Here is a 14,692-nt window from a genome sequence, read left to right as displayed (position 1 = left end):
TGAAATAGCCAAGAATCAATTATTTTCAACAGCTTCGTTTAACCGAATGTTGAAATTAACTGATTCTTTTGCATAAATTGCAACACCTCCTGTGTGTTTAGAGTGCGACAAACAAAAAACAACTTTGTAACCCGGTATGTTGTACTGGTCAAATGATTCTTCATGAACTATGTGAGTTTCAGAAAGAAAAACCATCTGAGGACGCACGTTTTCTACAAGTAATCGCATTTCTGCGTAATTTGTACAAAGCCCAGCTATATTCAAATAGATTATTGCCAACTTACATTCACATGTAGTTTTCCGAAATTGCTATTTAGTTTGAAAAATGTTGCTTTTTTGCTTCTCCAGCAATCTCCGATACACAGGACACTGTGTACTATAAGTTGGATGATTTTCATCCAAATTCATTTTTTGTTCCTTTTTAACTTTCAAGCAATTTATACATTTCCATTCTGTTGATGAACACTCAGATGTTTTATGTTTTCCATTACATCTTGAACATGTTTGTTCTTTTTTGCAGTCGGTGCTCTTATGTCCAAATTCTCCACATTTGAAACATCGCAAAACATTAAAGGCTTCAATCACATTACATTTATCCCACCCAACACTTACTTTACCAGCAGTCATCAGGTGGCCATAAGTGTCATGATCAACTTCAATAATCGTGTTATATTTATTATATTTCAAGCGTGGATTTTCATACTTCGCAACAACTTTAACATCAGTGATAGAAATGTTATCATTCTGACTTTTTAAATAATCGATAAAAACCTCAGAGGAATATTGATCGCTCATCCCAATAATTTTCAATTTTGGTTTGATCGGTTTTGGTATAAACGTATTAAACCTCTCTCCAAGATTGCTTTCAATTCTTTGTTTTACATTTTCTACATTATCCCCTTCCGCACATTCAACAATAATCGAGCCATCTTTCCCGTTCTTGAAATTGGCTATTTTGTGTATTTTGGGATCTAATTTAGTTTTTAAAATTTTTCTTGTTTCTTCACTCTTTTTATTAGACTCAACTGGTTTCACCACAATCACCGGACGAGCCTTACGAGCAACGACATTCGCATAACTTACAATGTTCTTGCTATTATTATTCAGCATCACCTTTTCTTTCAAATTACCTTTTTGCATCAAATCATTATTGTTATTCATCAACATAATTTTTTTACTCGGTGTGTCCAAATTGGCACTAATTGTGCTTGGACTAACATGTCGCTTCCTGTTCATAACAGCTGTGTCCCTATCTACATAATTTTTTTCAGAGAATAAACTTTTTATATTTTCAAACTTTTTGGCAACACTGGTTTCCAAGCTTGCAAGCTTCTCTTTGAAAAGCTCGTCGAAAGATTTAACAAGCTTATCCCTTTCTTTCTCAATCGCAATGTTTATTTGCTCGATGATGTTTTCTTGAATGCTAGTGAGAGAAAGCGAGACCTTTTCCATCTCTCTTTGCAATCCCACAACATCTAAACCATCATCTCGCACGCCACATTTCTGGTTCGACAAACATTCGTCACATACAAACTGAATATTCGCATTATCTGCAATCAGTTTCGCTGTTGCCTTTGTAAGTGAAGTACAGCGCCGATGGAATCGAACACCGCACTTACCTACACAAGCGACAGGATCATCGCTAATCATTATTTTGCCGTCACACGCCTTACACTCGCTCATCTCGAGTAGGCCCCGTGCGGCAGCAATGGCTAAAGCGGATGAAAAAAAAAACAATACAACAATACACAAAACACAACACAAGCAGCTACGGTTGCTATCCTGAGCGATAGCCAGCCGTAGAGCCGTGACGCAAAATCACCCAAATATACACAGAATAATTATCAACATGCAAGCAACTTGTACTTATCTGATAATTATTCAAATTCGCCGTCTGTTGCACAATTTTTCAGCAATTTCAGCCGTGAATTCCACACACAAAACAGGAAGTGGGTTATATCTATGGTATAACCGCAAGGGTGACGTAGGACTATCGTTGATTTAGAGATCATTTGTATGAAGTTGAATCTGAATTAATTCTGAATGAATGAATATTTGGAGAACTTCGAAAACGAGAGCGTTACGTTGGAGGCACAAGGTTTTATGCATCCAATATTGGATACGGAAATATCCTACTGATGGGGAAGAATAATCTTCAGAAGCTATCCTGTTGATTGCGATTGATTGAAAAATCACAAAACCTAATGTATTTGGTCACAGTGTTACATGGATAGAAAACATTAAAATAAACTCTTTCATATGAATGTAATTTTAAATTCCCAGAGGAACTGGCAGATTATTTTCAGTAACGATTAGATATTCCACATTTTCCTCGATACTGGAAGCCCACCAGTGGTTAATGCTAACTCGATAACCACCTGTTAATAGCACTTGATTGAAACATATTTGGTCGCAGTGTTACATGGATAGAAAACATTCAAATAAACTCTTTCACATGAATGTATTTTTAAATTCCTAGAGGAACTGGCAGATTATTTTCCGGATCTTTCTCGATCCAAACGGAAAGAATTCCGTGCGTGTATGTGTGTGTGTGTAGCGGCTGCTTCGAGATCTTCCCGGGGAACCGTTTGTAGCATCACTCTCCTCCTGATGGATTCCCTTCTGGCCTAAGGTGCACAAACAGGCTCTTGGTGACACCGTTCATCCGTGCTTTCATGATAAATGAAGAGCTTCACCACAACAGCGACAACATGCTCCAATCGCTGTTCAATTAGAACTGAGTGGATTTCCGAGCGGCGCTCGCTTATATACCGATTGGTGATTTCAATAGCCTATTTTGAAAGCAAATTTAAGACTATTGAAACAAGTTTTTTGATCAGAAAGTAACAAGTATAGAACGCGTAGACATTTTATCTTTCGAATGAAGTGTTTATCATACCATTTCGTTCAGTTGTTTAGGAGCTATTAACACTCAAAATCTCGGTCTCCGGCGTAACGCTTTCGTTTTCGAAACTTTGATTTTACACCCCGGTATAGAAATGAAAGACGTAGTCCTACGTCAAAAAACACTTTGAATTCAGCACTATAGGCATACAAACTACCATGTTCGCCGAAAAAAAAAGGAATAGGGGAACATGAACATGAATATCTTACGATAATGCATGTATGTGTGTGTGACAAGGTAAACAAATAGGGTGTGAATGATACAGTGAATAAAATATAAAACATAATTATTACACGCATTTTTTTTTTAAATTGATCAAGATATAGTTAGCACAATCTGTAATTTAGCACTGCCATTGACCATAACGATTCGGTGGAACAACTACTCTTCCGCTGCTAGTTACTTGAGGGGAATTCGATTGACTATGGAATGAGTGGAATGAATCAGTATCAGATTCAGAGTCATTGAACCCAAGAAAGTTTGACTCATCTGAAACACTGCAGTCATCATGTTGCAGAGGATAATTGTTGCTTTCGGGCATCTGGATGGCAACTTCAGTTGGAGAATTTTCAACTCTTGCATACTGAGGATCAACGGTATTTTGAGAGATGTTTTCATCGAGTAGCAACTCTTCCGGATGAGCTTCGCTGTTGGTAGTAGGTGACAAAAATCGACGGTTGCGTCGAAAGTGATTTCCAAAGCTATCTTTGACAACATATGATCGACTGTTGACTTTACGAATTACAATACCATAGCGCCAATCTCTAGAGTTCTTTCGAAACATGACCTTTTGTCCTTCGGTAAGTGAGGGTAAAGGCTTCGCATTTCTGTCGTAGTATTTCTTCTGTGTTTCGCGTTTTCGCTCATGTTTCCAACGAATTAACGGATTATCAACATCCGATCTAAGTAACAGAGATTCATCAATTGGCATGCGTGTTTTAACCTGACGTCCGAAAAACAGCTGACTGGGTGACATTTGCATATTGGCTACTGGAGTAGTGTTATATTCAAGAATGCGATATTGGTATTCTTCGAGATCACATGCTTCGTAACATCTCTTCAGGATGTTCTTAGCAATTACAACGGCTTTTTCAGCCAGACCGTTACTCTGTGGATAACGAGGGCTCGAGAACTGAAGAGATATGTTATTTCTGTTGGCATATCTATCACATTCCAAAGAATTGAATGGCACGTTATCACTGCGTATTTCTGTTGGATAGCCGTAGCAGTTAAAATATTTATCAAATAGCTTACATACGCTTTTCATCGTTTTATCTTGTAATTTATCACAACAAATCCAACCCGAGAAAGCGTCAACTATCACCAGCCAGTCATGTCCACCATACTCGAATATATCTGTGGAAACTTTGTGGAATGGATAGTCATAGGATTCTTGAAGAAGAGGTTCCTTTTGATAACTTCGCTTAAATTGCTCACAAATGATGCAGCTTTCCACTATTTCCTTCAAATCATTTGTCATACATGGCCAGAAAAACTGCATTCTAGCCCTGGCTAGCGTTTTCTCGATACCAAGATGTGGTGCATGAAGCCATTTTGAAATAAGGTTTTGCAACTCAGTTGGGATGATCAGTCTATGATTCTTGAATAGAAGGCCGTTTTCATAGTGCAATTCATGGCGATATTTGTAAAAGAGCTGACTGAGATCATCTAAAGCGTGATACGAAGGCCATCCACATTGTACATACTTCACAATACGCATATACCGTTCATCCCTATTGAGAGTCTCGACATACCGATTATAGTTCTCTCCGGACATGCACGCACGTTTAGTCAAACTGTGTACTATTCCTTCAATTTGTGAATCACTTTCATCCGTTGTTTTCAAAGCAGCACGTGACAAGCAGTCTGCTACCAGCATACTTTTGACGTAGGACTACGTCTTTCATTTCTATACCGGGGTGTAAAATCAAAGTTTCGGAACCGAAAGCGTTACGCCGGAGACCGAGATTTTGAGCGTTAATAGTTCCAGAACAACTGAACGAAATGGTATGATAAACACTTCATTCGAAAGATAAAATGTCTACGCGTTATATACTTGTTACTTTTTGATCCAAAAACTTGTTTCAATAGCCTTAAAATTGTTCTCGAAACAGGCTATTGAAATCACCAATCGGTATATAAGCGAGCGCCGCTCGGAAATCCACTCAGTTCTAATTGAACAGCGATTGGAGCATGTTGTCGCTGTTATGGTGAAGCTCTCCGTTTATCATGAAAGCGCGGATGAACGGTGTCACCAAGAGCCTGTCTGTGCACCTTAGGCCAGAAGGGAATCCATCAGGAGGAGAGTGATGCCACAAACGGTTCTCCGGGAAGACATCGCTACACACACACATACACGCGCGGAAGTTCATTCCCCTCCAGTTTGCCTTCCAAATTGCCATCGTAAACCACACCTTCTCTCGATTCAATCACACACAAAAAGCATACTTAAGCATACTGAGACGCATTCATTTTTCGTGAGGACATCGACAAGACAACATCATTGCCTAACGTGCTGAAGGTGGTGGACGGCGAAGGATCGACACATACACGTGCGGAATTCTTTCCGTTTGGATGCCATTCAGCATCGAGATAGTTCCGGAAAGATCTAATCATTGCTGGAAAATAATCTGCCAGTTCCTCTGGAAATTTGAAAATACATTCACGCGAAAGAGTTTATTTGAATGTTTTCTATCCATGTAACACTGTGACCAAATATGTTTCAATCAAGTGCTATTAACATATGATTATCGAGTTAGCATTAACCACTGGTGGGCTTCCAGTATCGAGGAAAATGAGGAAATATCTAATCGTTACTGAAAATAATCTGCCAGTTCCTCTGGGAACTTAAAATTACATTCATGTGAAAGAGTTTATTTTGATGTTTTCTATGCATGTAACACTGTGACCAAATATTTTTCAATCAAGTGCTATTAACATATGATTATCGAGTTAGCATTAACCACTGGTGGGCTTCCAGTATCGAGGAAAATCTGGAAATATCTAATCGTTGCTGGAAAATAATCTGCCAGTTCCCCTTGGAATTGAAAATTACATTCAAGCGAAAGAGTTTTAATGTTTTCTATCAATAAAATATTTTTTTAATGTTTTCTATCCATAAAATATCCATATGATACATTTGGTTTTGTGATTTGTCAATCAAGTGCAGTTAGCAGGAAAGCTTCTGAAGATTATTCTTCAGAACAAGGTTTTTCGTATCCTATATTGGATGCATAAAACCTTGTGCCTCCAACGTAACGCTCACGTTTTCGAAGTCCCCCAAATATTCATTTATTCATTCATTCAGAATGGATTTTGATTCAACTTCAAACAAATGATCTCTAAATCAACGATAGTCCTACGTTCTCCCTTGCGGTTATACCATAGATATAACCCACTTCCTGTTTTTCCTGGTAGATATACTAGCGATAAACCTGGATACTTCAACAACCTCAAAAACATTCGCTGTAATCGTGGTGTAACATCGTCTATGTCACGCTTTATGAGACTTTCAAGCGGCTTGTGGTCGGATTCAACAACAAATTCTCTTCCGTATAAGAAGTTATGAAATCGTGAACAGGCAAATACAACCGCGAGTAGCTCCTTCTCTATTTGAGCCCATTTCTGCTCACTTTGAGTCAACGTACAAGATGCGAACGCGACGGGACCATTTTCTTGCATTAGCACACACCCTAAACCATCTTTCGAACTGTCAGTTTGCACCTTACAGGGTTTTGTGGGATCGAAAATTGCAAGGACAGGTGCCTTTCCCAACGACTCACAGAGATCAGTGAACTCTTCATCATGGCAATTCGTCCAATTCCATTCCACGCCATTGTGAGTAAGATGACGTAGATGCGCGGTGCGCTTAGACAAATTTGGAATAAATTTTGCTAAGTACTTCAACAAACCAAGAAGTCTGGAAACATCAGTCACATTATTTGGTTTGGGCATTTGCGTTACAGCTCGAACGTCTTTATCTAAAGGGCATATTTTACCTTCGCCTATAGTATGTCCCATAAATTTCACTCGGCTTTGTCGATATTGTAACTTGTCGGCATTGAACTTCACATTATTCTCCAGGGCTCTTGAAACAACTTGAGATAAAATGAGGTCATGATCTTCTTCATCAACTCCCGCAATCGCCAAATCGTCAAAATAAATTTCAACACCTGATATATCTCCAAAAATTTGCACCATTCGTCGTTGGAACATCTATGGAGCACTATTTAAGCCAAACGGTACCCTGTTCCAACGGAAACGACCGAACGGTGTCATAAAGGTTGTCAAATTTGAACTTTGCTCATCCAGTTTCATCTGCCAGAATCCGCTACTTAGGTCCAGTACGGTAAACATTCGTTTTCCTGATAAACGGCTAAAGAGGTCTTCTTGCGTAGGTATCAAATAATGTTCTCTTTTAATACACATATTCAGCGGCTTTGGATCCAAACAAATGCGCAATTTACCGTTGGGTTTCTCAACTACCTGCATATTACTTACCCAGTCAGTGGGATAATCAACTGCAGATATCACGTTCTGTTCAACCATATGATTCAATTCATTCTTAACCCGGTCATGGAGAGCCAAAGGAATTCGTTTTTTATAATGCAACGTTGGAATCGAATTTGGTTTCAGAATAATAGAATTCATTCCAGGGAACTCACCAAGACCCTCGAATAGTTCACGGAAACGGTTAACAAACTCATGCTTATTGCTCGGAATATCAGTATTCTTTTCAACATTACATAACCTTTTAATCAAGCCAAATTCACTACAAGTTGATAGTCCAAGAAGGGGTTCAAATCCATCATCAACAATCAAGAACTGGGCCGATTGAGAAACTTTTGTTGTAGGATCGAGGCAAGTTAATTTTGCGGTACCATGGATGTTTATTCTATTACAACTATAATCTAACACAGGTCCTTCATTGAAACTTCGGATGGAACCACCGATTTTCTTAAAAGTACTTAAGGGAACGCAATTCACATCTGAACCAGTATCCAATTTAAATTCAACGGGCAGACTCCTAATATGATAAAGTTTTTTCCATCTTTGTATCTGGCTGCTATCTTTTAGGTTAGAGCTTACTCTGTAAGATCCGATAATGGAATCATATTTCACACTACATGCATTATCGACCTCATTTATCTTACCTGCGTCAGTCCAATTAATCGATTGTATTATATTTTTCCGGCCGCCTGATGGGGTCGCCTTGTTGACCCTATTTTCGTTTTCACCTAATGTGGTCGCCTGATTGACCTGGTTAGTCCTTCCTCCGGATGGGGTCGCCTGGTTGACCCGGTTGCGATAATCGTCCTTCTTTTTATGGCAACAAGCTTTAAAATGCCCAATTTCTACACAAGTATGACATACGGCTTTCGATGCCGCACACAGATGACGATGATTACGATGATATAACTTTCCACAATTGTAGCACGTTTTGCGAGTGATCGAATCTACTACGGCTTGTGTTTCTGGTTGTTTCTGCTCCACCAACTTCACTTCGAGTGCTCCGGCTTTTCGATCAAGTAGCTGCCTGTTTTCTGATGCCGCTTCGAAAATTTTGCAAACTTCAGTAACCTTCGTCAGTGAATCATCCTTTCCATCGAGCAATTTCAACTGCAGCTTTTTGTTCTGCACGCCAATAATGATTCTGTCCCGAATCATCCGATCAGAATATGACATTTGACAACCGGAGCACTTGAAATCACAATATTGCACCTGCGTACGAAGTTCTGTCTCAAAGTCACCAAAAGATTGCTTCTCTTTTTGCATCACCAAGTTGAATTTGTAGGCTTCCATTGCTACATTCTTCTGGGGCAAGCAATGATTATCAAATGCCAAAATCACCTCCATCAACAGCACCACCACCAGGTTCATCCTGTCCGAACATGTCCTCAACGTTTCCGTCATTTGGATATAGAGTATTATAAATTTCTACTCCACGCGGACCAACCAGCCATAAAAACATCGCAATTTTATTTGCTTCACTTTCACCCATTTTGTTGTTCGCCCTCAGGTAGATGGCGAACGCTTGCTTCCAGCGGGGCCATTCTTTCGCGAGGTTCGCTGTGTCCAGTGGCTGAGGCAAACGCATGTCGAATCCAGACGCCATCTTAAACACAAACGCGTGCGAATATTTCTCGCTGTTTCTTTTATCCCGGGGATTTCAATATCCTCTCAATACACTAGTGAGACATTCGTATCCCACTTCTGACACCATGTAATAGTTCTTCAATTTTTAGGTGATTTGAATATTTATTTTGTTACACACATTAGAATCACTCTTCTCGTGGTGATATCTTAAGCTCAACTGACGCAGTCTTTCTAGCTTTACAAAGGTGTCCCTACGATAATGCATGTATGTGTGTGTGTGACAAGGTAAACAAATAGGGTGTGAATGATACAGTGAATAAAATATAAAACATAATTATTACAAAAATGAGATGGTTCTGCTTATGGGTGACGGTCAGTTTCGGCTTCCCTTGAGGTTTCTTCCACATGATGTTTGGTGACTCATTCAAGATGCGCGCACTATGCCTCTTCGTTACTGGAACAACCGATTCTGCCTTAATGTATGAGCAGGACATCGTTCCTGGTTGCTTCGTGTCTTATTCGACCTTTCAGACGCAAAGTAACTTTGGTGTTCCCATTTGTTGGTCGTTATATTCCATATAGCTGGCACTATTAAAAGAAATTTCGTACCAGATAGACCAATTTTTGTTAAGATCGAGCGATTAGAAAGCTTTTGTTCACTGAATATCTTTATTATTTCCCGCCCCTTTTCCGTCAATAGAATACCTTTCGCCATTCCTTTAAATTCTACGTAAATCACTAATCTGACCAACTTCTTCGTGAAGGTTCACGATGCCACATCGAATGCGTTTCAACTACCGTCCGGGGTTCCTCAGGGTAGTCACCTTGGTCCTCTCATCTTTATACTTTTTTTAAACGATGTATGCGACCACCTAAGCTGCTGCAAGCTCTTGTATGCAGATGACCTAAAACTCTACCGCATTATCAAGACGACGGTTGATTGCCTGGCTCTGCAAGCTGATATTGAACGCTTGTCATCGTGGTGTAAGATGAACGGAATGTTGGCAAACCCAGCCAAATGCAAAATCATCACCTTCAGCCGAAGTCGAACACCGGTCACGTTCGAATATTCGATGAATGAGTCACCGCTTGTGAGAGTATGCTCTATCAAGGACCTTGGGCTACTTTTAGACAGGAAATTGAGATTCAACGAGCACATATCGATGACAGTCACTAAAGCAAACTCCATGCTTGGCTTCCTGAGAAGAAATACAGCGCAATTTGACGACGTACATGCCATGAAGTCACTGTACTGTTCTCTGGTTCGCAGCGTATTAGAGTATGGAGTGCAGATCTGGGCCCCGTATCACAGTGTGCACGTAACACGTATCGAAAAAATCCAGAAACGTTTTATAAGAAGTGCATTACGGCGGCTCCCATGGACAAATCCCGACAATCTACCGCCTTACGAACATCGATGCGCGCTCATCGGACTCCAAACTCTGTCGAGCCGGCGTAGTTTTCTGCAAAGGCTGTTCATCTACGACGTACTAAGCAACAACATCGACTGCGGCAGCATACTGCAAAATATTAATATTCACGTTCCGAACCGCCAACTCCGAAGCACTTCCTTTCTCAGAGTTCAAGGGCACCGTACTACATACGGATATAACAATCCGCTAGATAGATGCTGTAGGCTTTTTAACGATGTGCACGATATTTTTGATTTCAACATAAGTAGACTAGTTTTTAAAGATAGAATTAAGAATGTCTAAATAGTCTGTGTGGTCTGTGACCAAAGATGGTAAATAAATAAATTCTTACGTTGTACATCTAATATTTAACTTGTAAATTGAACATTACCAAGTATTTTACACAGATAAAGGCTTTGTGATTATGCGAAAACTCGATTTTTATGCCCTGCGGCTAAACGTATGTCTCGGGAAAAAACGACGTTTGAATGTTTATATCCACCGATGCCGCCTTGTGTGTGTGATTGTGACGCACGTCCTTTCAATAAAAGTGACTTAAATATACTATCACTACAGCAAATAAGTATCCCGATAAAAATAACATTCCTAGTTGTTTTGTAAGTGTTCAAGTGTTTAGTGATTCATGGACGAAAATTCTCGCAGTGCAGTGTCGCAGAAATTGAAGGTATTTACGAAAGGATAATAAACTTTGTATTAAACACTAATCATAAAAACGTATGAAAAAAAAAACACTTACAAGTACGATGATACGAACATGCCGTTCTGTCTCTTGCTAGATATTCTCTGCACGTTGTAGTCCTGAAATGATTCGAACGGCGTAGAATTAAAGAAAATGGTCGTTTCATCAAGCGACGGACGCTTATTCACCAGAAATGTACACGATGGCATACAGTCGCAATCCATGCCATGGTCGAAGCTGAGATCTTCATTCGAATATCTTCGTGGCGGTTTCAAACTGAAGAAGTATTCTAGAATTGCAAAAAATAACAATGAAGCGTGAAATTAATGATAAAAGAAGCAATTAACGCATACTTCTGTAGTGTCTCAGGCAATTTACACTCTTGATAGTGCACATGGGAACACCCTCTGCCTCCACAATATCTGCGAAAATTGTTCAAATTAATTAGTAAATGTTACATTTATGCACTCTTTATAAACATACTAAAATCTGCGTAGTAGAATGGCACACAACCGCACATTTTGATAACGGTCCTCAGCCTGCACTCAGACATGCAGAGGTTCAAACTGAACGACTTACTCGACTGCAGTTTGCCTTCATTTTCCATGTAACATCTTCTTTGCATTAGAGGGACCTGCTGCAGCGAAGCACTGCTGTCAATCGGGATCGGAGTCACACCTAGATCCACATCCCAGCCAGGTTGAACAGTGCCTTCAAAATCCGATACGCCAGGAAAATCCTTCGCGCTATGAACGTAGACATCCGCCCCGTAGTAGGATTTGATCGGCCCCATATAGTTTTCCGGTTGGATGTCAATCATCACCGATAGACCCACGTATTTACTAGCGCCTGAGAGCCGAATGTTTGCGGATCCGGTGGATCGTGAGTTCACCTTGTAATCCACATGCATTGCTTGATCCGCATTGAACGAGCAACAAAATCCTTCGTGGGTTTTCGTTATCTGAAAGTGCTTGGCACAGGACACTTCCGCTTCCAGCCAGTAACAGTACTTGATCAGCGAACCACAAGGTTGGCTCAGTTCGAGCAACATTTTAGCTGGCGTGTAGCCGAGCAGACCAAATACCTTCTCCTGTTCCTCAAATGTGGCATTGGTTGGTTCGAAGTTTACCAAGGATGCCATCGCTACCAGCAGCTTGGTAGCTTCCTGACGCGATAAACCGGTGTTCATTCTGAAAATCGAAATTAACTGTTGGTTTTTTTTGTGTTTTTTTTTCATCATGTTTCCTTTTGAAAAAGTAACAGAAAATTTATTTTTAATAGTGTTAAAAACTTCACACCTTACCCTCATACGTCTTTGAAACTACAAATCAACATTTTATTGTACAATTATACATTACATTACAATTATGCAGGGTATTAGGAAGATTGTTGAACATCTTAGAGATATGGAGATTTATCTTATTAAATGTGATCTACCGTCAACTCGAACTAGATTCAGAATAAGCCATAAAATATCATACCTAAGAACTAAATATGACGGAAGTCGTAAGGCCTAATGTTCTGTTAGTTCGATTGCGTACTTAGAAGAAATGGTACGAAGATGGTGAAAACAATAAGTTCTCTGATGAACAAAATCTGAAAGTATTTGGGTTGGGAGAATTTTGAGGATGATTCAGAGTCAATGAGTATCATTTATCTTTACGATATAATCTTTGGTATACTTCTCGTTTCTCATCATCTCATCATCATCATCATATATCAGCATATAAACTAAGGAACGGAGCAACATGTATTTGAAAACAAACATGGATTTTACATACGTTTATGAATTTATAATAACCGTTCAACAATTTCATCAGTTGTGCTCAAAATGCAGTCAATTTCGAGTACATCAAGCAAAGAATTCTTGATGAATCTAAATCATCTTCATTTAGGAATGTATAAGTCATCCTATTGTGACAAGTCACCTTGTCCGCTCGGATTGTTCGAGGCTCTGTCTCCTCCCACGGCAAATAGTGAATATAATAACAAAGGCAAACACACCAGTATTCAAAAAACGAAGCTAGCTAGGATATTAAAAAACAAACATATACCTAAAATAAATAAAATCTTAAAGGATTATAAAAAAAAATTATATAAGCTATCTAGATTAAAATGACGGCACAGGGTTATCATAACACAAACTAGAATTTATGTTCAGCCAACACAACACTACACGCCACAAACCACATCGCAACAGTTGGCAAAAGTGTACCATAGTCGGTGTAACCAGACCCGAATATTTCTTGGCGGGTTTGACAGAGTTCCGCCATGCTCGAGGGGCACTTAAGCTTGAACTACCGGACAGAACGTACTCAGAAACACTCGTTCCTTCCCGTTCCAACCGCACAAAAGTCCCCGTTTACGGAGGAAGTTCTGTAGCGAAAATTGTATCGCTTTGCTATCGGTTGAGCAGCAGATAGTGAGGACCTGTGCTTTCCACGAGTCCGGTTCCAACTTCTCGTCTCCTGTACACCAGGCAAGGAGCGGAAATCGGACGAGCAGGTGCACTAGCACACTGAACCCACCCAGAAGAACTGAGATTATACTCCAGTGAAGCAGCGGATCGTGACCGGAATAATGTTCCGGACCGGAACCGTACCACAGCAGAGCAAGGATTCAGCAGCGGGCCCAGACACTATAATACACAAACACCGTGAGTAACGTGTGAAACAAAAAGAGTAGGGAACTAGGGAAATAGGAAGGTTAGGATAAAAAAATATAATAAATTGCCGTCGTAAACAATAGAGACACGTGTGTTTCCCTTTTTATAACCTCTTTTATAACGGGTTAACCTAGATAGGCTGTGATTGAGCCGACCCTGAGAGGAACCACAGAGTCCATGCGGGCAGCTAGGGCGTAACAGAGTCATGTTACACTATTTCTCTATAAATCTCTATGCTCTGTTAACACGTTGAGCTCCGTGTCCCTGTTAATCACTGTAATCACAGTTGCAGAATAATGAAATAAAAAATATTTAGTTTTCAGATGATTTACGATGTGTGACTGCTTTCTCTGAGAATTCGCGTTCAGTACTTGTGAAAGAAATTCAATCCATCATTAATATTTCAATAAAAAAAAATCCCCTTTCATAGAGTCATTAATGAATTCCGGTATACTTCACGCGAGAAACATCGCCGGGATGCTGCCCCGAGCGGAAATTTTCTAACTTGTTTGTCTGAAGTCGACCTTTACATACGTTTTATCGCACATTAATATATACCCTTGTTCTCTTCAGTTTTCTCAGTACAGGTGAGACTAGATAATATATGATTCGATTATAGACTATTTTAAACTCAATTATATACAGCTTTAATTTTTTTTTCTATACAGTAAAACCTGTTTTTGTGCGGTTTTTTATGTGCGATTATTTTTTGTGCGGTGTATGAAAAGAAGCATATTTGACGAAGTTATCGTCCATTTAGTTTTTTTCGATGGTTTATATGCATTTCAGTGCGAAAAAAGCATATTTGCGTCTCAATTATCCACTTCTGAAATCATTCCCCTCCTCTCATCAAATGCTCTAAGTTTTTCTAAGTTTTTCCGTGACATGATTTCTAATAGCAACACGTTTCGACA

At 39.6% G+C, this 14,692-nt stretch overlaps 1 protein-coding gene across 1 annotated transcript in view; it reads right to left on the bottom strand.

Annotated features, from left to right (window-relative positions):
* The window catches only part of LOC129765584 (sodium channel protein Nach-like), a 36,931-nt gene that overhangs the window by 11,708 nt on the left and 10,531 nt on the right, over positions 1-14,692 (bottom strand). Inside the window, exons 2-5 of the mRNA XM_055765993.1 lie at positions 11,597-12,303; positions 11,467-11,535; positions 11,302-11,402; positions 11,171-11,232 (exon numbers count right to left, since the gene is read on the bottom strand). Coding sequence (XP_055621968.1) covers positions 11,171-11,232; positions 11,302-11,402; positions 11,467-11,535; positions 11,597-12,302 — 938 coding nt within the window. The 5' untranslated portion in view covers position 12,303. The remainder of the gene's footprint in view (positions 1-11,170; positions 11,233-11,301; positions 11,403-11,466; positions 11,536-11,596; positions 12,304-14,692) is intronic.

Source organism: Toxorhynchites rutilus, chromosome 2 (assembly GCF_029784135.1).
Source record: "Toxorhynchites rutilus septentrionalis strain SRP chromosome 2, ASM2978413v1, whole genome shotgun sequence".
In the NCBI taxonomy this organism is placed as follows: domain Eukaryota; kingdom Metazoa; phylum Arthropoda; class Insecta; order Diptera; family Culicidae; genus Toxorhynchites; species Toxorhynchites rutilus.
The sequence above is the reverse complement of the archived record's forward strand: the minus strand, read 5'-3'. Positions and strand labels throughout refer to the sequence as shown.